We start from the raw sequence: 24582 nt of genomic DNA, 5'->3' as shown, positions 1-24582 counted from the left end.
CCAGTCGTCCCTCTGAACTCCGTACCCCGGTCGTCCCTCTGAACTCCGTACCCCGGTCGTCCCTCGGAACTCCGTACCCCGGTCGTCCCTCTGAACTCCGTACCCCTCGTCCCTCTGAACTCCGTACCCCGGTCGTCCCTCTGAACTCCGTACCCCGGTCGTCCCTCTGAACTCCGTACCCCAGTCGTCCCTCTGAACTCCGTACCCCGGTCGTCCCTCTGAACTCCGTACCCCGGTCGTCCCCCTGAACTCCGTACCCCGGTCGTCCCACTGAACTCCGCACCCCGGTCGTCCCCCTGAACTCCGTACCCCGGTCGTCCCTCTGAACTCCGTACCCCGGTCGTCCCTCTGAACTCCGTACCCCGGTCGTCCCTCTGACTCCGCACCCCGGTCGTCCCTCTGAACTCCGTACCCCGGTCGTCCCTCTGAACTCCGTACCCCGGTCGTCCCCCTGAACTCCGTACCCCGGTCGTCCCCCGGTCGTCCCTCTGAACTCACCTGCCGGCGTCTGCGGCCCGCTCCTCTGTGTCGTAGATGGGGTTGGCGCCCTGGTAGACGTTCGTGCCGGGCACGGCCAGACCGGCCGCCTGCATCCCCGAGTCGCGCGAGCCGAACGCGTTAATGGAGAGCGCCTTCACCTGGCGGCGCAGCCTGCCGCAGACACACCGGTGGTGACGGCGAAATACAGCCGTGGTAATGGGGAGACACAGCGGTGGTAATGGAGAGACACTGCGATGGTAATGGAGAGACATACCGGTGGTGATGGGGAAATACAGCGGTGGTAATGGCGAAATACAGCGGTGGTAATGGGGAGACAGCAGTGGTAATGGGGAAATACAGCGGTGGTAATGGGGAGACACAGCGGTGGTAATGGACAGATATAGCGGTGGTAATGGAGAGAGATATAGCGGTGGTAATGGAGACACACAGCGGTGGTAATGGAGAGACACTGCGGTGGTAATTGGGGGATACAGCGGTGGTAACGGAGATATATAGCGGTGGTAATGGAGAGATATAGCGGTGGTAATTGGGGGATACAGCTGTGGCTATGGAGAGACACAGCGCAGTGGCGGTGGAACACCTTCAATTAACCCGCGCCCTGTAGGGCTACCGGCGGACCCTACGACCTGTACGGGGGGGGGGGGCGTTTCGGCCCCCCCTTAAGATCTCGGAAATTTACCGGCCGATTTTCAAATTTCAAACAGCGTTCGATAGCCCCACCGCGGAACTACCTTGTGACCTAATTTCATTGACATAGGTCAAACCGATGACGTCACAGGTCAGGTCAATGGTCGGATTTTCACCGTTCACAGGCATTTCAAGAAATGTGTTGTGAAATCGAGGAAATTGGTAAGTTATTGGAAACCATCTATAGTACATTGTTCGTCAAACACATAGGTAGGGGAGAGCGGGGAGAGTTGTATCATGTCCAAGTTGTATCAGGGCGAATTGTGCCAAACTTATCCAATGGATGGCGCTCGCGACACGACCAGCCGACGAGGTTTTCCGGGCGCCATCTTTCCCTGTTCTGTCTTGTGGCTGAGTGGACGCGTCTCGAGGTGAGAGCCGATTTTATGTTTTTTTAATGTCATTCTAAAAAATAAGTTGCAAGAAAATGCGTGTTCTGGGCATTTAGATGTGCGCGAATTTGAAAGAGCTCCGTAGCGGTGGTGAGGGTAGGTTCTAAGGCTGCGTGAGTGAAAACGGATTTCTCCAGCTGTCCGCTGTTTTTTTTAGCACTAGGATGTTTTTTTCCAAGATGGCGGCTAGGTACATGTTGTATCAGAGCCGGGTGGGGTATGTTGTAACATGTATGTATGTATGTATGTATGTATGTATGTATGGGTATGTTGCTTTTGATCGCGAAAGCTAAGCCCTGGCTCGCGTTTTAGGTAGCTAGTCAATGCTCGTTCCATTTCGGCACAATGTGTAGGCTTCTTTGCTCTTAACGGGCCACTTTTGCGTCTAGTCTGTTGATGTTTCGTTCGGATTGCATTGACCTAAGTCAGGGACGTATCCAAGGGGGGGGGCGACGGGGGGGTCGCCCCCCCCCCCCTGGGCCCTGCCGGGCCCCAAAAGCGGGCCCGGCAGGGCCCGCTAGGCAGCAAGAAAGCGGGCCCGAAGGGCCCGCTTTGGGGCCTAGCCAGGAACAATTTGGGGTCGGCTGGGCCAAAAAGCGGAAGGGCATGTTCAGAAGGATTTGTTCGAATTTTTTGGTTCGAGGATGGGCCCCTGGGGCCCTGCCGGGCCACAAACAGGTCCGTAACTGGGCCCTTCGGCCCACTTTTGGGCAGAGCGAGGGCAATTTGGAGCCCGGCAGGGCCCCAAAAGCGGAAAGACCCGTTCAGAAGGATATGCTCGAGCCTTCGAGCTTGAAGAAGGGCCCCTATGGCCCTGCCGGACTCCAAACGGGTCCCTTATCGGGCCCAAAGGTACCGCTTTTGAGCTAATTGGCCCCGGAGAAGTTATGGTTAGCGGATCCGAAAAAATCCTCTTCCGTGCCCAGTCACAGGGCCTGTCTGTGCCCTAGATGTGGAAGGGCCCGCTGAGAAGATCTTGCCCAGGCTTTCGGGTCCAAAAAGGGCCCATAGGGTCTTGCCGGTGCTCATATGGGCCCCTAGCCGGGCCCCACAAGCGGACCGGGCCAAGCCAATGACAACCGGGGGCCCGGGGAGGTCTACAAAAGCGGAAGGGCCCGCTCAGAAAGCCTTGAAGCAGGCTTTTGAGCTTAAGTATTGGTCCCTCGGCCTCGACAACGTATCAAGAAAGCGAGCCCAGATATACACTTCCGTGCCCAGTCTCAGAAACAGCTTGTCCTGGCCGGGCCCCAGAAACGGAAGGGCCCGCTGAGAAGGCCCTGCCCAGGCCATGGGGCCCGAGGAACAGGCAACAGCCGATGATGGGACCCTTTCGACTGACCTCATGGGGCTGCTCCTGTTTACAGTTCTCCGAACAAAATGAGCTCCATAGTTGCGCCACGGATGGCGTTTGGGACAGGCGGTGGGGGAGGCGTTTGAACACCCTCTCTCTCTAACTCGGCTCCTGGGCCACGTAGCGACACGTAAGCGTACGTGGCATTCGGAAGAGCGTAAAAAAATCATGCCGAAAGTAACTCGGTCATTTTCTAGGTCAGGTCAAAGGTCAGGTCACCATAAGTCAGCAAAGGTCACATTTTGCCTATTTCAACATTGTTTGACAACTCCGGCGCATAACCCGGGTACAAACAGAGCTGCAGCGCCACAAAAAATGCATTCAATAGTTCTTTTAACGTTCTTTCCGTAAACTGTTCTCAGAATTGACCTGCGATTAACCCGCGCACCGACGGGGGTCCGCGCCAACTTAGAACCGACGGAGGGGGGGGGGGGGCGGATGACCGCCCGCCCCCTGAGATCTCAAGAACGAAGCAAGATAGCGACAAGCGGTACCTAAACGGCATGGGGTACGCACGGACAAGGTCTACAATTTTTAATTAGGTCATTTCCAGATCAGGTCAGAGATGACGTCACAGGGGTAAAAAAAGTCATAATGGCGGCGCTAGATATGAAGAGTTTTTCTCGAATAACTTTCGAATTAGCCAAACTAGGAACAAACTAAGGGCACCATCGTAATCCTCTCGTCAATCCGCATCGAATCATACTCCGTTATCTACTGTAGCTCTGACACGACGTGACAAAGTTGCAAAAAAGTGATTTGAGGTTGGGTCATTCGAAGTAACCTGGTGATCTGACCTTAAAAGTTAGGAGGTTCAAACTTGCACACCATGTGTAAAATTAATGAGAAAATAGTCATGCCAAATTTCGCATTCACGATAACCTCAAGTGGGGGGGGGGGGCGGATAACAGCCCCCCCCCCCGTCAGTGCTCGGGTTAACGGTTTAGCCTCTTGAGAGAAAAAACTTTTAAAATAGTCGTTTTTATGAAACACTTTTTTTCTTTAACAATTTTCGACTCAGGAAAAGGCACGACATTTCTTTTCTCAGCATCATGTTACTCTCGTCGAGACGCGTCGAATGAACTACATATAATTTGACCTTATCAGGTCATTTAGAAAATTTGAACTAAATTCAAGGTGACCTGACCTGAAAGGTCATGTTGCACATCCGTCAAACCGTATCGTCGATAAGGCCTGAACACATCTAAGGTGTTTTCAACGCTCTAGCGTGTCTCTAACAAATGCTATTGTCAAAAGCTGTGGAGACGTTTCGTGACCTGAGATGACCCCATAGACATAAGGAGGGGTCACGGGTACAAATTTCCGATTTAGGTTGTCATTTGTTATGTAACCAGGTGATTGAGGGTGCCTAGGATGACGTTTGCCTTAAAGAGGCACCTTTCGATTTTCTCACATTTATAAAACCTAATGGAGAGGGCGCAAAAATTGACTTGACCTTATGTCACCACCGGTATGCAAATTTCGAGATAATCATTTTATACATACTGTTACTCTTATCAATCACTAAAAGTTTCAAGCCGATCGTTCAGTCGGTGTTGCTATGGCGAGCATTCTAACCTTTTCTGAGGTGAGGTCACTTGACGTGGTTTGGTGACCTGACCTTGAGCGACCTGGGTGTAAAATTTTCATATCTGTAGATAAGATTCATCCCTCTTTTTTATATCCACGCAAAACCGCAAGGAGGAGGTGTTCAAACAGCCCCCCCCCCGGCCGGGCGCGGGTTAACGAACTTCAACGGAAGTGAACTACAAAAACGAACTTCAACGGAAGCTAACTGCAAACATGTTATCAAGGTCGAGAAACGCAAGACAATGCATTTTCATTTACAATGCCAAATTCTATCGTAAATTTGCTGTTTTTTCGACATTCTCGAATTTTTACATGCCAGGATAGGCAGTCGCTGTGGGGCCCCTTTTGGCTGACCTCCGGGCCCTTCTCGGCTGTCGCCCCCCCCCCCCTGAGCGAAATCCTGGATACGTGCCTGACCTAAGTTTGGTCTAATAAAGTGAAGCCTTTGAGTATACCTATACATTGTATTAACCCCATTTAATGTTGTTGCTATGTTCAAAACCAGTAACAAGCACACTCCCTGAAACGTGAAATAGTGATGATACAAATTACCCCACCATGTGATACAACTCACCCAAGCCATGGGGCAAGTTGTATAAAAAACATTGTTCTATTCGGGAGACCGTAGAAGAAAAACTGGTGGAGGTAGCGGAAAAGTTACTTTGCACAAAAAAGCAGAAGAATCAAGGAAGGGGATAGTATGGAAATCATGAGTTTATCACGGATAGTTACGAGGTTATGGGTCTCGGAGTAAAAACTGATACAACCCACCCCACTCTCCCCTACTTCGTTATCTGAGGTCACTGATACCAGGTCAGGTCACAGAGGTCAGGTCACTACTGGGGGTCACAATATGAAAGTGTCGTGTGATACATGTTTTATGGTACATTTTACATGACAAACGCAATTATGTGGGTCAGGCACTCAGGCAGCCTTTGGGGCCAGCTTAGGTCACGTTTTGGTGAAGATCAGGTCAAAGTCAGATCAAATTAGGTCAAATTTCAAAGTTGATATTTTTGCATAAAATGGGTATCGACTCGATGCAACTTGTCACGGGGAGTCCAATAGTGGTCTTTGTTTTGCCCTACGTGGTTTAGAATTGCCAAAAATGGAGCTTGAAAATTTGACGTCATCATTTTGAACAGTTTTTTCGCTACACCTAACTTGGCCAAAAAATGAGATATCGAGCAGAAATTTGGTATATAGGTAGATAGAAGACGGTAGGTACTATCACATATATTCCGTTTTTTTCGAAACTCAAAAAACTTTTTGGATTTTTAGCTAATATATAAAAAAAATGCATTTTTGATTGTTCGGGGTCAGAACTCAAAAATTTCAAAAATCCGAGATGACAGTTTTGTAGCCATGTCAATTCTATACCTTTAATGTCCGATCATTTTTCTGTATCTTAAAGGCTGTAGGCCTGACAGCTCTTCTTCCGAAGTTCTTTTTACGGTCGAAAATGACAGAACATGACGTCATTCTGACGTCATTTGTAACCAACCTATCATAGCCTCTAACAAATTGTTTTGTCACAATGTGTAAAATTGATTCCCGGAGGAGTCCTGAAAGTTTGGTGGCGATATCTCCAGTCGTTTAGGAGATATCAACGGAGAAGGACAGGGGGCCGTTTCGGCCCCCCTACGGGCCTCGGGTTAAACGCGCACCGACGGGGGTTTTTCGCGAATAGCGGGAAAACCGCGGGAGCTACGCGCCGCGAAATTTAGTACGACTATTTTCTCATCAATTTTACACATGATGTGCAAGTCTGCACCTCCTAACTTTTAAGGTCAGGTCACCAGGTCACTTTGAATGACCCAACCTCAAGTCACTTTTTTGCAACTTTGTCACCGTGCCAGAGGCCAGAGCTACAGTAGATGTCGGAGGCCTTTGAAAGTTGCAGGATGTTATGAGGTCATTAGTAGCTACAATTTGTTTATCTCGGAATTTTGATATCGGTGACCTAAGGTCAGGTCAATTTCTCGACCTCCCCATTATATGTCAATGGGGGAAAATCAACTCCCTGTTTTTACCACTAAAACGGGTCGGAATGACCCCATATACCATACATGACTTCATATACGATCAACCTTCACTACCTTGAGGTCTGTTTTGCTGTTGGGCAGCTGTAAGGTCATGTGACGTCACCAAAGGTCACCAGCGGTTTTTGGCCAATAACTCCGTACAGGAACAAGATACAGCCGCGCGGATGGTCTCATTGTGTTCAGCTCGTCAAGACGCATCGAATGATATACATGATGACCTCGAGGTCACGTGACCTGAGGTCAACCTTTGACCTTGACCTTTCGAGGTCAACATATATCATTCGATGCGGATTGACGAGAGGATCACGATGATGCCCTTAGTTTGTCCCTTTCCTGACTTATTCGAAAGTTATTCGAGAAAAACTCTCCATATCTAGCGCCACCATTTTGACTTTTTTGACCCCTGTGACGTCATCTTTGACCTGACCTGAAAATGACCTTTATAAAAATTGTAGACCTTGTCCGTGTGTACCCTATGCCGTTTACCGCTTGTCGCCATCTTGCTTCGTTCTCGAGATCTCAGGAGGGGGTGGTGGTCATCCGCCCCCCCCCCCTCGTCGGTTTTTAGTTGGCGCAGACCCCCGTCGGTGCGCGGGTTAAGGGGGGAGGGGACACTGCTGACTTTTGGTCCCATTCTTTCCATGCAACGCCCATCGGGCTAATGTTAAAATGCCAAAATCAAAGGGGGCACGTTGCCCAGTGCCCCGTTCCGCCGCCTACGACACAGCGGTCCAATTCGAAAAGCAGCGGTAGTTACGGAGACACAGCATGGTAGGCAATCGAGAGACGCAGCTGCTGTTATGGAAATACAGCGGTAGAGATGGAGACACACAGGGCGGTAACGGAGAGAAACCAATCAGAATGGAGACAAAGGTGCCGACTGGTGCGGTGTATCCTCTGCGCGGTCCTCACTTGTGTGCATATCCCTGGCCGGTCCTCACTAGTGTGTGTCCCCAGGCGTCCTCACTGGTGCATGTGTACCTATTTGTGTGTGTGTGCCGCGGTCCTCACTTGCGCGTGTGGATGCAGGAGGTGATGCAGGTGAGCGCCAGGATGCCGCCCAGCACCGAGCCCACCACGATCAGCAGCATCTGGAAGACGGTGTCGTTGTCGTCCGGAGGCTGCACGGTCGTGTCCCCGATGGCCGTCAGGTTCAGGTTCAGCTGGCCCAGCGACTGCAGCAGGTTCTTGGTGACGTCGCCCTGGAACTGCAGGTTGATGATGACGCTGGCCAGCACCGGCTCCGGCAGCGCCATGTCGATGAAGTGAGTGATCATGTTGGTGCAGGGCTGCGGTCCGTCCGGGCACTCGGTCACCGTCTCCACGTTGGCCACGTAATCCTGGCCGTCCACCGAGAACACGTCCGTCAGAATGTCGGCCACTTTGTACTGCTGGTTCTGCGGACAGAGAGACAGGGAGCTGTCAGAGCGGCGGCTATACTGTTCTGCTGGTTCTGCGGACAGAGAGACAGGGGAGCTGTCAGAGCGGCGGCTATACTGTCCTGCTGGGCCTGTGTACAGGGAGAAAAAGGGGAGCTGTCAGAGCGGCGGCTATACTGTTCTGCTGGGCCTGTGGACAGGGAGACAGGGGAGCTGTCAGAGCGGCGGCTATACTGTCCTGCTGGGCCTGTGTACAGGGAGAGACAGGGGAACTGTCAGAGCGGCGGCTATACTGTCCTGCTGGGCCTGCGGACAGGGAGAGACAGAGGAGCTGTCAGAGCGGCGGCTATACTGTCCTGCTGGGCCTGCGGAAAGAGAGACAGGGGAGCTGTCAGAGCGGCGGCTATACTGTCCTGCTGGGCCTGTGGACAGGGAGACATGGGAGCTGTCAGAGCGGCGGCTATACTGTCATGCTGGGCCTGTGGACAGGGAGACAGGGGAGCTGTCAGAGCGGCGGCTATACTGTCCTGCTGGGCCTGCGGACAGAGAGACAGGGGAGCTGTCAGAGCGGCGGCTATACTGTCCTGCTGGGCCTGTGTACAGGGAGACAGACAGGGGAGCTGTCAGAGCGGCGGCTATACTGTCCTGCTGGGCCTGCGGACAGGGAGACAGGGGAGCTGTCAGAGCGGCGGCTATACTGTCCTGCTTGGCCTGTGTACAGGGAGACAGGGGAGCTGTCAGAGCGGCGGCTATACTGTCCTGCTGGGCCTGTGGACAGGGAGACAGGGGAGCTGTCAGAGCGGCGGCTATACTGTCCTGCTGGGCCTGCGGACAGGGAGACAGGGGAGCTGTCAGAGCGGCGGCTATACTGTCCTGCTGGGCCTGTGGACAGGGAGACAGGGGAGCTGTCAGAGCGGCGGCTATACTGTCCTGCTGGGCCTGTGTACAGGGAGACAGACAGGGGAGCTGTCAGAGCGGCGGCTATACTGTCCTGCTGGGCCTGCGGACAGGGAGACAGGGGAGCTGTCAGAGCGGCGGCTATACTGTCCTGCTGGTTCTGCGGACAGGGAGACAGGGGAGCTGTCAGAGCGGCGGCTATACTGTCCTGCTGGGCCTGTGTACAGGGAGACAGGGGAGCTGTCAGAGCGGCGGCTATACTGTCCTGCTGGGCCTGCGGACAGGGAGACAGGGGAGCTGTCAGAGCGGCGGCTATACTGTCCTGCTGGTTCTGCGGACAGGGAGAGACAGGGGAGCTGTCAGAGCGGCGGCTATACTGTCCTGCTGGGCCTGCGGACAGGGAGACAGGGGAGCTGTCAGAGCGGCGGCCACGCTGTCCTGCTGGGCCTGCGGACAGAGAGACAGGGGAGCTGTCAGAGCGGCGGCTATACTGTCCTGCTGGTTCTGCGGACAGGGAGAGACAGGGGAGCTGTCAGAGCGGCGGCTATACTGTCCTGCTGGTTCTGCGGACAGGGAGAGACAGGGGAGCTGTCAGAGCGGCGGCTATACTGTCCTGCTGGGCCTGTGTACAGGGAGACAGACAGGGGAGCTGTCAGAGCGGCGGCTATACTGTCCTGCTGGGCCTGCGGACAGGGAGACAGGGGAACTGTCAGAGCGGCGACTATACTGTCCTGCTGGGCCTGCGGACAGGGAGACAGGGGAGCTGTCAGAGCGGCGGCTATACTGTCCTGCTGGGTCTGTGGACAGGGAGACAGGGGAGCTGTCAGAGCGGCGGCTATACTGTCCTGCTGGGCCTGCGGAGTCGCGGACAGAGAGACAGGGAGCTGTCAGAGCGGCGGCTATACTGTCCTGCTGGGCCTGCGGACAGAGAGACAGGGAGCTGTCAGAGCGGCGGCTATACTGTCCTGCTGGGCCTGCGGACAGAGAGACAGGGGAGCTGTCAGAGCGGCGGCTATACTGTTCTGCTGGTGCTGCGGACAGAGAGATAGGGGAGCTGTCAGAACGGCGGCTATACCTACTGTTCTGCTGGTTCTGCGGACAGGGAGACAGGGGAGCTGTCAGAGCGGCGGCTATACTGTCCTGCTGGGCCTGTGGACAGGGAGACAGGGGAGCTGTCAGAGCGGCGGCTATACTGTCCTGCTGGGCCTGCGGACAGGGAGACAGGGGAGCTGTCAGAGCGGCGGCTATACTGTCCTGCTGGGCCTGCGGACAGAGAGACAGGGAGCTGTCAGAGCGGCGGCTATACTGTCCTGCTGGTTCTGCGGATAGGGAGACAGGGGAGCTGTCAGAGCGGCGGCTATACTGTCCTGCTGGGTCTGCGGACAGAGAGAAAAAGGGGAGCTGTCAGAGCGGCGGCTATACTGTTCTGCTGGTTCTGCGGACAGGGAGACAGGGGAGCTGTCAGAGCGGCGGCTATACTGTCCTGCTGGGCCTGTGGACAGGGAGACAGGGGAGCTGTCAGAGCGGCGGCTATACTGTCCTGCTGGGCCTGCGGACAGGGAGACAGGGGAGCTGTCAGAGCGGCGGCTATACTGTCCTGCTGGGCCTGTGGACAGGGAGACAGGGGAGCTGTCAGAGCGGCGGCTATACTGTCCTGCTGGGCCTGTGGACAGGGAGACAGGGGAGCTGTCAGAGCGGCGGCTATACTGTCCTGCTGGGCCTGCGGACAGAGAGACAGGGGAGCTGTCAGAGCGGCGGCTATACTGTCCTGCTGGGCCTGTGTACAGGGAGACAGGGGAGCTGTCAGAGCGGCGGCTATACTGTCCTGCTGGGCCTGTGGACAGGGAGACAGGGAAGCTGTCAGAGCGGCGGCTATACTGTCCTGCTGGGCCTGTGGACAGGGAGACAGGGGAGCTGTCAGAGCGGCGGCTATACTGTCCTGCTGGGCCTGTGGACAGGGAGACAGGGGAGCTGTCAGAGCGGCGGCTATACTGTCCTGCTGGGCCTGTGTACAGGGAGACAGGGGAGCTGTCAGAGCGGCGGCTATACTGTCCTGCTGGGCCTGCAGACAGAGAGACAGGGGAGCTGTCAGAGCGGCGGCTATACTGTCCTGCTGGGCCTGTGTACAGGGAGACAGGGGAGCTGTCAGAGCGGCGGCTATACTGTCCTGCTGGGCCTGTGGACAGGGAGACAGGGGAGCTGTCAGAGCGGCGGCTATACTGTCCTGCTGGGCCTGCGGACAGAGAGACAGGGAGCTGTCAGAGCGGCGGCTATACTGTCCTGCTGGTTCTGCGGATAGGGAGACAGGGGAGCTGTCAGAGCGGCGGCTATACTGTCCTGCTGGGTCTGCGGACAGAGAGAAAAAGGGGAGCTGTCAGAGCGGCGGCTATACTGTTCTGCTGGTTCTGCGGACAGGGAGACAGGGGAGCTGTCAGAGCGGCGGCTATACTGTCCTGCTGGGCCTGTGGACAGGGAGACAGGGGAGCTGTCAGAGCGGCGGCTATACTGTCCTGCTGGGCCTGTGTACAGGGAGACAGGGGAGCTGTCAGAGCGGCGGCTATACTGTCCTGCTGGGCCTGTGGACAGGGAGACAGGGGAGCTGTCAGAGCGGCGGCTATACTGTCCTGCTGGGCCTGTGGACAGGGAGACAGGGGAGCTGTCAGAGCGGCGGCTATACTGTCCTGCTGGGCCTGCGGACAGAGAGACAGGGGAGCTGTCAGAGCGGCGGCTATACTGTCCTGCTGGGCCTGTGTACAGGGAGACAGGGGAGCTGTCAGAGCGGCGGCTATACTGTCCTGCTGGGCCTGTGGACAGGGAGACAGGGGAGCTGTCAGAGCGGCGGCTATACTGTCCTGCTGGGCCTGTGGACAGGGAGACAGGGGAGCTGTCAGAGCGGCGGCTATACTGTCCTGCTGGGCCTGCGGAAAGAGAGACAGGGGAGCTGTCAGAGCGGCGGCTATACTGTCCTGCTGGGCCTGTGTACAGGGAGGCAGGGGAGCTGTCAGAGCGGCGGCTATACTGTTCTGCTGGGCCTGCGGACAGAGAGACAGGGGAGCTGTCAGAGCGGCGGCTATACTGTCCTGCTGGGTCTGCGGACAGGGAGACAGGGAGCTGTCAGAGCGGCGGCTATACTGTCCTGCTGGGCCTGTGGACAGGGAGACAGGGGAGCTGTCAGAGCGGCGGCTATACTGTCCTGCTAGGCCTGCGGACAGGGAGACAGGGGAGCTGTCAGAGCGGCGGCTATACTGTCCTGCTGGGGGATGGGGGGAGGGGGGCAGGGGATGTGAGAGGACACCGGTAGTTCTGTGGTTTTAGTGAGTTTGTGAAATAATAGGTACGGCAAATATTGAGCTTAGTTGTGATGTTACTTAGGTACTACAAAGTTTTAGAAGAGTTGCCATGTTGTAGGCCTAGGTAGGTACTTGTACAGGGTGGGGCAGCATAATCGGGAATAAATATCAAACGGGTTTATTTGGTCATGAATTTAAAAATACAGCTCCAAGCACTATTTTAGCAACATCCCATCAATTGATCACCTTTTACCTATCTCTCATCCTATGTGACCGCCCTCGGCGTCGATGACCTTCTCAAGGCGGGTCCAAAAGCACGCGCATGCACGTGCAACCTCCTGCTTGTCCATGATCGCCCATCAGCATCGTACCTTGCACTGAAGACCGTCTTTACTGATGATAAGTTGTTCATTAACCTTCTACCAAAAAACGCTCCATGTAAAGAATTTGGTCGGATTTAAATCGGCGGAGTTGAAGGACCAGAAGTTTTTGGTTCATCTCAGGTGGAGGTGCCCTACACAATAACATGTCGTCCTCACTGCAGTACCAGCACAGACAGAGTCCTCGTAAGACGTGATCTGGACCGTCAGTGATCCTCTGTTCCGACGGCTCCACATGAGTCTGCCACAGTGCGGATGTATTTACCAGAGGTGCTCATTTTATCTGGGCTCGATGAAGTAGGGTGCACCACGTGCACCTCCCTTGAAGACCACCCATAGGTCCATCACCCCAACAGGATGTTTACTTTGCATGACCGCTGGAATATTCTCGATACAATCCCCTATATGGCTTGCCATTCTTTTTTGTCGTATTCCAGTCGGTGGTGAGATTTTTGGTCGCTGAAGTTTTGAGCATTGTTTCTTTTTAATATGCTCAAGAGCGTCTTCCTTATATTCAAGTGAGTCATCTGTATGTCCTCTGCTAAGAGTTATTTTACGACGATTACGTTAACCTTTTGTCCTAAGTATTCCCACACAATCCTTATTGTCCGTGATAACACGTTGACCTGTCCAGCAACCTTTACGTGGAATTGCAGGGGTTTCAACAAAATGTTCTTGTTTTACTCGTTTAACATTAGTGTCTATGGGCGCGCGCAAAGCACTTGGAGCACCGTCGAACTATTTTGCTGCTCTTTTCCAGGAGGTTGCATGCTCATGGATGTAGTCATGTTAGATGATGCACAACTTTTGGGCGTTTCATTGCCATGCTATAATTTATCAAAATAATGTCATGCCTACTCATGATTAGAGCCCAAAAAGCATTCCCGATTATGCTGCCCCACCCTGTAACACATAGTTAGTCACGTTCCTGATAAGCTGCTCCTGCTGGAGATCACAAGCTAGTAATGTTATGTTCTAGTAATCTTGCTACAGTCCTGTGATTTAAACCTTGAGAAGGTGATACATTGAACTCTAATAAAACAGAGCAAGAGGAGATCCACGGAAACAGGACAGTAATAGACATTAGCAAAAAGGCAATGCCAAACGAAAAAATGCGTAGCCTGCCCAAGCAAACTACCAATGACAGCCTCCAATTCAGCTCCGGCGGAAGGAGGGACTAGACCATCCACCAGCCAGCACTGGCGGATGGCTGGAGGAGGACTAGACAATCCTCTGGTGAACACTGGTGGAGGGGGGACTAGACAATCCTCTGGTGAACACTGGTGGAGGAGGACTAGACAATCCTCTGGTGAACACTGGTGGAGGGGGGACTAGACAATCCTCTGGTGAACACTGGTGGAGGGGGACTAGACAATCCTCTGGTGAACACTGGTGGATGTGGGACTAGACAATCATCTGGTGAACACTGGTGGAGGTGGACTAGACAATCCTCTGGTGAACACTGGTGGAGGAAGACTAGACAATCCTCTGGTTAGAACTGGTGGAAGGGGGACTAGACAATCCTCTGGTGAACACTGGTGGAAGAGGCACAAGAAAATCTTCTGGTGAACACTGGTGGAGGGGGGACTAGACAATCATCTGGTGAACACTGGTGGAGGAGGACTAGACAATCCTCTGGTGAACACTGGTGGAAGGGGGACTAGACAATCCTCTGGTGAACACTGGTGGAAGAGGCACAAGAAAATCTTCTGGTGAACACTGGTGGAGGGGGGACTACACAATCCTCTGGCGAACACTAGTAGAAGGGGAACTAGACAATCCTCTGGCGAACACTGGTGGAGGGGGAACTAGACAATCCTCTGGTGAACACTGGTGGAGGAGACTAGACGAGCCTCTGACGAACACTGGTGGAAAAGGGACTAGACAATCCTCTGGTGAACATGGTGGAAGAGGGACTAGACAATCCTCTGGTGAACACTGGTGGAAGGGGGACTAGACAATTATCTGGTGAACACTGGTGGAGGGGACTAGAAGAGCCTCTGACGAACACTGGTGGAGGGGGATTAGACAATCCTCTGGTGAACACTGGTGGAAGGGGGACTAGACAATCCTCTGGTGAACATGGTGGAAGAGGGACTAGACAATCCTCTGGTGAACACTGGTGGAAGGGGGACTAGACAATCATCTGGTGAACACTGGTGGAGGGGACTAGAAGAGCCTCTGACGAACACTGGTGGAGGGGGACTAGCCCTCACCCGCACATGCCATTTTCCCATCCTAGAACGCACATGGGGGAGGTGGTTGCCCCCCGCGCCATTTCGTTCCTGTTGGAGATAGAGCTTAGCGGTAGAAACCAAAAAGATTTTTTGGGAAGAGACGAATCCAATGATACCCAGTTTTACCTTCTCAGGTCAGTCATTGACCTTCCAGGTCAGGTCAAACTAAAAAAAATGTTGCAGTTTTTGGGTCACCGTTAGACATCAAGTGCGCTGCTTATCAAATACCGATGACTATGCTGTTTTCTGGTGCCAAGCCAGCTAGAACCTCTTTGTCACACTACCCAACCATAATTTTGCTGCTGAGGTCATTTCAGGTCAAGTTAGGTCAAGGTCAATTATATGTGTTTGTATGTCTGTGTGTGTCTGTGTGTATACTGATGTGTGCACCGATTGTTTTTGGGTCCATATTACATGAAATCATGATCTGAGAAGCTTTTACCAAAAATGCAGTCAAAAAAGCTTCACAAAAAGTAAATTCAGCTTGCCTAAAACGCAATTATCTTAGATGACCTAGGTTGACCTTGACCCTGACCTTGACCCCTGTACATCGTCGAACAACATGTTCCATGATAGGTGAGAGGTAAGACTGGCAAAAAAGGCCGAAATCAGGATGTCAAAAGCTCACAAGGCCCATGGCAAACGCAAGATGTTGAGAATTGGCCATTTGGGTCATGACATGACCTGAAAAACAAGGTCATATCTCCGAAACCGAAAATCACAGAAACTTGAAATGTTCAGTGAACATCAAGAACGGATAGACGAGCAGCTATACGAAAAATCAGCCTTCTAGCTCTAAAAATGTTGAGTGCAGAGAAGAAAGACTACCTAGGGGGGTGGCAACCACCATGTGCGGGCGAGGGCTAGACAATCCTCTGGTGAACACTGGTGGAAGGGGGACTAGACAATCCTCTGGTGAACACTGGTGGAAGAGAGACTAGACAATCCTCCGGTGAACACTGGTGGAAGGGGGACTAGACAATCCTCTGGTGAACACTGGTGGAAGAGGGACTAGACAATCCTCTGGTGAACACTGGTGGAAGGGGGACTGGACAATCCTCTGGTGAACACTGGTGGAAGGGGGACTAGACAATCCTCTGGTGAACACTGGTGGAGGGGGACTAGACAATCCTCTGGTGAAAACTGGTGGAAGGGGGACTAGACAATCCTCTGGTGAACACTGGTGGAGGGGGACTAGACAATCCTCTGGTGAACACTGGTGGACGGGGGACTAGACAATCATCTGGTGAACACTGGTGGAGGGGACTAGAAGAGCCTCTGACGAACACTGGTGGAGGGGGACTAGACAATCCTCTGGTGAACACTGTTGGAAAGGGGACTAGACAATCCTCTGGTGAACACTGGTGGAAGAGAGACTAGACAATCCTCTGGTGAACACTGGTGGAAGGGGGACTAGACAATCTTCTGGTGAACACTGGTGGAGGGGGGACTAGACAATCATCTGGCGAACACTAGTGGAGGGGTGACTAGACAATCCTCTGGCGAACACTAGTGGAGGGGTCTTGACAATCCTCTGGTGAACACTGGTGGAAGGGGCATTAGACAATCCTCACCTCGACGAGCGCAGCCTGGTTGGCGAAAACGAATTTGACGCGATCGGCCTCCACGATGATGAAGATGCGGACCGAGGTGGTGTCGCTGTGGCCGGCGGTGTCCGTGGCCGACACGTCAAAGTCGAAGTAGCCGTCCATGCCGTCGCTGACGTCGAAGTTGAGCTGCAGCGCGGCGGTGTCGGGCGAGTCCAGGCGGAAGGGCTGGCTGATGTTGGAGATGCTGGGGTCGCTGGCGGTGAACTCGGACACGATGGCGTAGGTGGTCGGGTCGTCCAGGTCGGCGTCGTCGCTCTGCAGCCGCAGGATGGTGGTCTGCTGGTCGCCGGCCGCGATACCGCCCATGAAGCGCCGCTCGCCGAAGCTGGGCGTCACGTCGTTGATGTCGTCCACGACCACGGTCAGACTGAGCTGCGAGGGGTCCGACGGATCGAACACCTCGACGTCCGGCGGCTGCTTGTTCTCCCGGATCGTCTTCAGGATCAGGCTGTAGCGGTCCTTGGTCTCGCGGTCCAGCTCCTTCAGGTTGCGCAGCTGCGGCGTCTCAGCGCTCGAGTTCACCAGTTCGAATGTGTCTCGGTCGCCGCCGACCAGGAAGTAGAAGATGATGTCCGTCTGGTCGTCATCCTGCGCCTTTGCCGTGATGTCCTTGACGTCGGCCTTGGTGTCGTTCCCCTCGGTGAAGTGGGTGGCGTTGTTGTAGCGCTCGGTGAACTCGGGGGCGAACTCGTCCACGTCCCCCACGGTGACGCGGATGTGGACCATGCTCTGCAGTCGCGGCGTGCCGCTGTCCAGGGCGGCTGCGTGCAGGTCGTACTGGGAGTTGGGGCCCTCCCGGTCCAGCTGGCCGCGCAGCATCAGTGACTGGCAGCCGCTCTTCGGGTCCAGCGCCAGCTGCCGAACAGCGGGACAGAACGTCAGCCGCCGAACAGAACATCAGAGGCTGGCACACTTAGCCTGACCCTGGTTGAGCTGGTAAATAACTGCAAGTATAAATAATATAAAATATAAATAACTGCGAAAAAACTGGCTTTAAATAAATATGTAAGTAGCGAACAATACCACCAACTACTACTTGTACTGAGCATTTACAGCAACCCTCCCCAAAAATGTAATTTCTAGAATCTAGTTTTATTAGATAGTTCGATTTTCGCGGGATCTGTTATCCTGCTGAAATATACCACATTCCAGGAATGTTTCTGTGTGTCTATCTACACACAGAAACATTCACACAGAAACATTGTAGTGTTTTGCTGCCCCTGGAACTGGTGTAGCTCTAGTCTCTACTGCCGCCGGCTGAACGCTTATACATATGTAGAGCATATTCTTGGCGTCGCCAGGCGGCTGTCCCCAAAGTTTTATAGCCACTACCAAAAAAGGTGTGTATTTATTTAGTCTCGGCAGATGCCTCATGCCTACCAGACTCAATATAGCTTGGCAGACTAGCTAGCCTTGGTAAACATCTGTAAGATCCGCCAGACATCTACCAGCGCCAATAGATGTCTAACAGCCCGGCGGATATCTACCAGTCCCAGCGTATGTCTACCAGCCACGGCGTATGTCTACCAGCCACGGTGTGCGTCTACCATCCCCAGATTACGCGTCCACCGGCCCCGGCAGACATCTACACTAGTGGTGCCAATTTCATGATATTTCAATTCCAATTCCGATCCAATTCCAAGAAATTGCCAAGTAAATTTCCAATTTTGTCCAAAGCGGGGGCTATTCCAATTTTTAACGATTTCTGCATTTTTTGCGTAAATTTTAAAAGTGTTTAAAAGCGTTTTAAAGGCCTCCGTTTTAAAATTTTAAATTTTAAAGGCCTTGTGTTCCGATTAATTTCCAAAAAATGTTAAGAATTCCGTCCAAATTCCAAATTGGAATTGGACAAAAATTGGAATTCCAAGAAAAGAAATTCCGATTGGCACCAATAATCTACACCCAGCCCCGGCGGATGTCCTCGGTTAATATCTACCCAGCCCCGGCGGATGTCCTCGGTTAATATCTACCAGCCCCGGCGGATGTCCCGGTGTACGACCCTCTCCCAGTCCCGGTGTACGACCCTCTCCCAGTCCTGGTGTACGGCCCTCTCCCAGTCCCGGTGTACGGCCCTCTCCCAGTGGTCCGGTGTACGGCCCTCTCCCAGTTCCAGTGTACACCCTCTCCCAGTCCCGGTGTACGGCCTCTCCCAGTGGCCCGGTGTACGGCCCTCTCCCAGTGGCCCGGTCAACGGCCCTCTCCCAGTCCCGGTGTACACCCTCTCCCAGTCCCAGTGTACGACCCTCTCCCAGTCCCGGTGTACACCCTCTCCCAGTCCCAGTGTACGGCCCTCTCCCAGTGGCCCGGTGTACGGCCCTCTCCCAGTCCTGGTGTACGGCCCTCTCCCAGTCCCGGTGTACGGCCCTCTCCCAGTGGCCCGGTGTACGGCCCTCTCCCAGTGGTCCGGTGTACGGCCCTCTCCCAGTTCCAGTGTACACCCTCTCCCAGTCCCGGTGTACGGCCTCTCCCAGTGGCCCGGTGTACGGCCCTCTCCCAGTGGCCCGGTCAACGGCCCTCTCCCAGTCCCGGTGTACACCCTCTCCCAGTCCCAGTGTACGACCCTCTCCCAGTCCCGGTGTACGGCCTCTCCCAGTCCCGGTGTACGGCCCTCTCCCAGTGGCCCGGTGTACGGCCCTCTCCCAGTCCTGGTGTACGGCCCTCTCCCAGTCCCGGTGTACGGCCCTCTCCCAGTGGCCCGGTGTACGGCCCTCTCCCAGTCCCGGTGTACGACCCTCTCCCAGTGGCCCGGTGTACGGCCCTCTCCCAGTGGCCCGGTGTACGGCCCTCTCCCAGTCCCGGTGTACGGCCCTCTCCCAGTGGCCCGGTGTACGCGGCCCTCTCCCAGTCCCGGTGTACGACCCTCTCCCAGTGGCCCGGTGTACGGCCCTCTCCCAGTGGCCCGGTGTACGGCCCTCTCCCAGTCCCGGTGTACGGCCCTCTCTCAGTGGCCCGGTGTACGGCCCTCTCCCAGTCCCGGTGTACGGCCCTCTCCCAGTCCCGGTGTACGGCCCTCTCCCAGTTCCAGTGTACGACCCTCTCACAGAGGCCCGGTGTACGGCCCTCTCCCAGTCCCGGTGTACGACCCTCTCCCAGTGGCCCGGTGTACGACCCTCTCCCAGTCCCGGTGTACGCGGCCCTCTCCCAGTCCCAGTGTACGGCCCTCTCCCAGTGGCCCGGTGTACGGCCTCTCCCAGTCCCGGTGTACGGCCCTCTCCCAGTCCCAATGTACGGCCCTCTCCCAGTGGCCCGGTGTACGGCCCAGTGTCGCGGTCGGCTCTCTCCCAGTCCCGGTGTACGCGACCCTCTCCCAGTGGCCCGGTGTACGGCCCTCTCCCAGTGGCCCAGTGTACGGCCCTCTCCCAGTCCCGATGTACGACCCTCTCCCAGTTCCAGTGTACGGCCCTCTCCCAGTGGCCCGGTGTACGGCCCTCTCCCAGTGGCCCGGTGTACGACCCTCTCCCAGTCCCGGTGTACGACCCTCTCCCAGTGGCCCGGTGTACGGCCCTCTCCCAGTCCCAGTGTACGGCCCTCTCCCAGTCCCGGTGTACGACCCTCTCCCAGTTCCAGTGTACGACCCTCTCCGGGTTCCAGTGTACGGCCCTCTCCCAGTGGCCCGGTGTACGGCCCTCTCCCAGTCCTGGTGTACGACCCTCTCCCAGTCCCGGTGTACGACCCTCTCCCAGTTCCAGTGTACGGCCCTCTCCCAGTGGCCCGGTGTACGGCCCTCTCCCAGTGGCCAGGTGTACGGCCCTCTCCCAGTCCCAGTGTACGGCCCTCTCCCTGTGGCCCGGTGTACGGCCCTGTCCCAGTCCCGGTGTACGACCCTCTCCCAGTGGCCCGATGTGCGGCCCTCTCCCAGTGGCCCGGTGTACGGCCCTCTCCCGGTGGCCCGGTGTACGACCCTCTCCCATTCCCGGTGTACGGCCCTCTCCCAGTCCTGGTGTACACCCTCTCCCAGTCCCGGTGTACGGCCTCTCCCAGTCCCGGTGTACGACCCTCTCCCAGTCCCAGTGTACGGCCCTCTCCCAGTCCCGGTGTACGACCCTCTCCCAGTCCCGGTGTACGGCCCTCTCCCAGTCCCGGTGTACGGCCCTCTCCCAGTGGCCCGGTGTACGCGGCCCTCTCCCAGTCCCGGTGTACGGCCCTCTCCCAGTCCCAGTGTACGACCCTCTCCCAGTCCCGGTGTACGGCCCTCTCCCAGTGGCCCGGTGTACGGCCCTCTCCCAGTGGCCCGGTGTACGGCCTTCTCCCAGTCCCGGTGTACGGCCCTCTCCCAGTCCCAGTGTACGGCCCTCTCCCAGTTCCAGTGTACGGCCCTCTCCCAGTGGCCCGGTGTACGGCCCTCTCCCAGTCCCGGTGTACGACCCTCTCCCAGTGGCCCGGTGTACGGCCCTCTCCCAGTCCCGGTGTACGGCCCTCTCCCAGTCCTGGTGTACGGCCCTCTCCCAGTGGCCCGGTGTACGGCCCTCTCCCAGTCCCGGTGTACGACCCTCTCCCAGTCCCGGTGTACGACCCTCTCCCAGTCCCGGTGTACGGCCCTCCCCCAGTCCCGGTGTACGGCCCTCTCCCAGTCCCGACTCCCGGTGTACGGCCCTCTACCAGTGGCCCGGTGTACGGCCCTCTCCCAGTCCCGGTGTACGACCCTCTCCCAGTCCCGGTGTACGGCCCTCCCCCAGTCCCGGTGTACGGCCCTCTCCCAGTCCCGACTCCCGGTGTACGGCCCTCTACCAGTGGCCCGGTGTACGACCCTCTCCCAGTCCCGGTGTACGGCCCTCTCCCAGTCCCGGTGTACGGCCCTCTCCCAGTCCCAGTGTACGACCCTCTCCCAGTCCCGGTGTACGGCCCTCTCCCAGTGGCCCGGTGTACGGCCCTCTCCCAGTGGCCCGGTGTACGACCCTCTCCCAGTGGCCCGGTGTACGGCCCTCTCCCAGTCCCAGTGTACGGCCCTCTCCCAGTTCCAGTGTACGGCCCTCTCCCAGTGGCCCGGTGTACGGCCCTCTCCCAGTCCCGGTGTACGACCCTCTCCCAGTCCCGGTGTACGACCCTCTCCCAGTCCCAGTGTACGGCCCTCTCCCAGTCCCAGTGTACGACCCTCTCCCAGTCCCGGTGTACGGCCCTCTCCCAGTGGCCCGGTGTACGGCCCTCTCCCAGTGGCCCGGTGTACGACCCTCTCCCAGTGGCCCGGTGTACGGCCCTCTCCCAGTCCCAGTGTACGGCCCTCTCCCAGTCCCGGTGTACGACCCTCTCCCAGTCCCGGTGTACGGCCCTCTCCCAGTGGCCCGGTGTACGGCCCTCTCCCAGTGGCCCGGTGTACGACCCTCTCCCAGTGGCCCGGTGTACGGCCCTCTCCCAGTCCCAGTGTACGGCCCTCTCCCAGTCCCGGTGTACGGCCCTCTCCCAGTGGCCCGGTGTACGGCCCTCTCCCAGTCCCGGTGTACGGCCCTCTCCCAGTCCTGGTGTACGGCCCTCTCCCAGTGGCCCGGTGTACGGCCCTCTCCCAGTCCCGGTGTACGACCCTCTCCCAGTCCCGGTGTACGGCCCTCTCCCAGTCCCAGTGTACGCGGCCCTCTCCCGGTGGCCCGGTGTACGACCTCTCCCAGTGGCCCGGTGTACGGCCCAGTGTCGCGGGCGGCCCTCTCCCAGTGGCCCGGTGTACGGCCCTCTCCCAGTCCCGGTGTACGGCCCTGTCCCAGTCCCGGTGTACGACCCTCGACCCCAGTGGCCCGATGTACGGCCCTCTCCCAGTGGCCCGGTGTACGGCCCTCTCCCGGTGGCCCGGTGTACGGCCCAGTGTCGCGGTCGGCTCTCTCCCAGTGGCCCGGTGTACGACCCTCTCCCAGTCCCGGTGTACGGCCCAGTGTCGCGGTCGGCTCTCAGTGGCCCGGTGTACGGCCCAGTGTCGCGGTCGGCTCTCTCCCAGTGGCCCGGTGTACGGCCCAGTGTCGCGGTCGGCTCTCTCCCAGTGGCCCGGTGTACACGGCCCAGTGTCGCGGTCGGCTCTCTCACGTAGAACAGCGTGGTGGCGTCGTCCGGAGTCGAGCCGTCCAGGTTGTAGGACAGCCGCGCGTTATCCGTGTCCGGGTCGTCAGGGTCGGAGGCGCACACGACCACCGCCGTGCCGTTGGCCATCACCACCGGCACGGCGTCGCCCTTCTGGTACGTGTCCTCGGGCACCACCAGCTCGAAGCCGTCGCCGGGCGACGTCACAGTGGGCGCGTCATTGATGTCCTTGACGCGGACCTGCCGGCGGACAGGGGGACGGGGTGAGAGACGGGCAGGGTGTGCCGTGCGGGGGACGGGGTGACACGGGCAGGATGTGCCGTGCGGGGGACGGGGTGAGACACAGGCAGGGTGTGCCGTGCGGGGGACGGGGGGCAGGGTGTGCCGTGCGGGGGGCGGGGGGCAGGGTGTGCCGTGCGGGGGACGGGGTGAGACGGGCAGGGTGTGCCGTGCGGGGGACGGGGGGCAGGGTGTGCCGTGCGGGGACCAGGGGTGAGAGACGGGCAGGGCGTGCCGTGCGGGGGACGGGGGTGAGACGGGCAGGGTGTGACGTGCAGAGAGCGGGGGACGGGGGACGGGGTGTGCCGTGCGGGGGACGGGGTGACACGGGTAGGGTGTGCCGTCGTACCGTATCGTACTTGACACTGGTGTGTGCCGTTGTTGTACCGTTCCTGGTACTGGTGTGTGTGGTACTGGTGTGTTCCGTTATTGTAGTGTGCCAGATACCTGGTATGTACTAGTGTGTGCGGTACCACTCCGGGTACTGGTGCGTGCTGTATCGTACCTGGGGCATTCTACGATAGATCGGCAAGGGGGTAACACGGTACATTTCAGATTTCGTTCAAAATACTTCTATAGGGTTATCTAATACGCTGATTCCAGCTCTGCAAGTCTGAGCCCGATCGGAGCAAGCATTACGGAGTTATAGCCTCCAGCATTTTTCTGAGGTCACGAAACATGACGATATTTGATGGCTTATATCTAAGTGAAATAAAACGAAAATGAAAAACATTAAGATATGGATGTGTTCACATTGAACATAGCAGTAAAAACACCTATTGCTTTTACATTTTTTTTCGTGTTTGACCTCGTGACCTCGCGACCTCGTGACCTCGTGACCTCGTGACCTCAGGTCACGTCACGTGACTTTTATTCGAGGGAAGTATTTTTTCTGCTTTTTTTCTCTTGAAAAAGTAACTTTTATTTGTCTCCCTTACATGGTAAAATTTGGGGAGATAGGTTATTTTTATAAATATTTTAGTTTAAACCTCGCCCGTATAGGGGGGGGGGGGTCGAACGGACCCCACACCCTCGGTTTTCCGCGAATAACTCGGCCGATCGCGACGAAACTTTCAGTACCCTCGCTTTTATCAATTTTACACCTATCCTAAAATTTTCATGACCCTGACCCTAATAACCTTTGACCTGTGACCTACTTTTCGAGACCATGTTTGGCCGGAATCGCGGTTCGGCGCATGTCGGCTCGCATTAGCAGCGCGTTTGCAGTCTTTACGTGGTTTTCAGCGTTCAAACATGGGATATGATGTTGCTCCCATGCATGAGGGTGGGTGTCAAGGTCACCGGAAGGTCAAGTCAGGTCATTGACCTTTGATGACCTCGGTTCACTTTTTCGAGTTTTACATGTTTCTAGGCCAGTTTTTGGAAATGAATTCGAATTTAGCAACCATATAAACATTTACGAAGTAGTTTTGGTGCCTTCGTATCATGTTACGAAGCTCCCTCCGGACACTGCTCAGTGCTCAACTGTCGGCTCACTCTGCTGCCTGGGCTTACGCTGCCCTGCGGAGCTCAGCCACGGGCGACGGGATGTCAGCTCCAACTGTCGCGGCCTGTGCTGCCGATCGGGCCTCAGTCCCTGTCGGCGCCGGATGGGACGCCGACGTCGGCCGCTGCCGATCCGTCTGTGGTCCGCCGATGATCGGACTCGTGCTGGACTCGTGCCATAACTACCTCCGATGCGACTCGCGACAAGCCGCCGACGTCCATCTCAGTCGCCAGAATGCTGCCATCTGGGCCCTCGTTGCTGTCGGCGAGAGTCGCACTGCGAGTGGCCTAACCTCGACCTCCACTGACCTCGGTCCCTCCGACACCGGTGGGACGCCACGTCGGCCGCTGCAGATCCGGCTCTGATCCACCGCCGATCAGACTCGTGCCATACCTACCTCCGACTTGATTCTCAGCAAGCCGCCAGCGTCCGTCTCA

The 24582-nt window shown here is 56.4% G+C and overlaps 1 protein-coding gene across 1 annotated transcript in view; it reads right to left on the bottom strand.

Moving 5' to 3' along the window:
• Positions 1-24582, bottom strand: part of LOC122375569 (cadherin-23-like) — a 43648-nt gene that overhangs the window by 5886 nt on the left and 13180 nt on the right. The window contains exons 4-7 of the mRNA XM_043355052.1: positions 22366-22599; positions 16324-17214; positions 7578-7963; positions 499-651 (exon numbers count right to left, since the gene is read on the bottom strand). Of these exons, the coding sequence (XP_043210987.1) occupies positions 499-651; positions 7578-7963; positions 16324-17214; positions 22366-22599 (1664 nt within the window). The remainder of the gene's footprint in view (positions 1-498; positions 652-7577; positions 7964-16323; positions 17215-22365; positions 22600-24582) is intronic.

Source organism: Amphibalanus amphitrite, unplaced genomic scaffold, assembly GCF_019059575.1.
Source record: "Amphibalanus amphitrite isolate SeventyFive unplaced genomic scaffold, NRLGWU_Aamphi_draft 001873F_arrow, whole genome shotgun sequence".
NCBI lineage: Eukaryota > Metazoa > Arthropoda > Thecostraca > Balanomorpha > Balanidae > Amphibalanus > Amphibalanus amphitrite.
The sequence above is the reverse complement of the archived record's forward strand: the minus strand, read 5'-3'. Positions and strand labels throughout refer to the sequence as shown.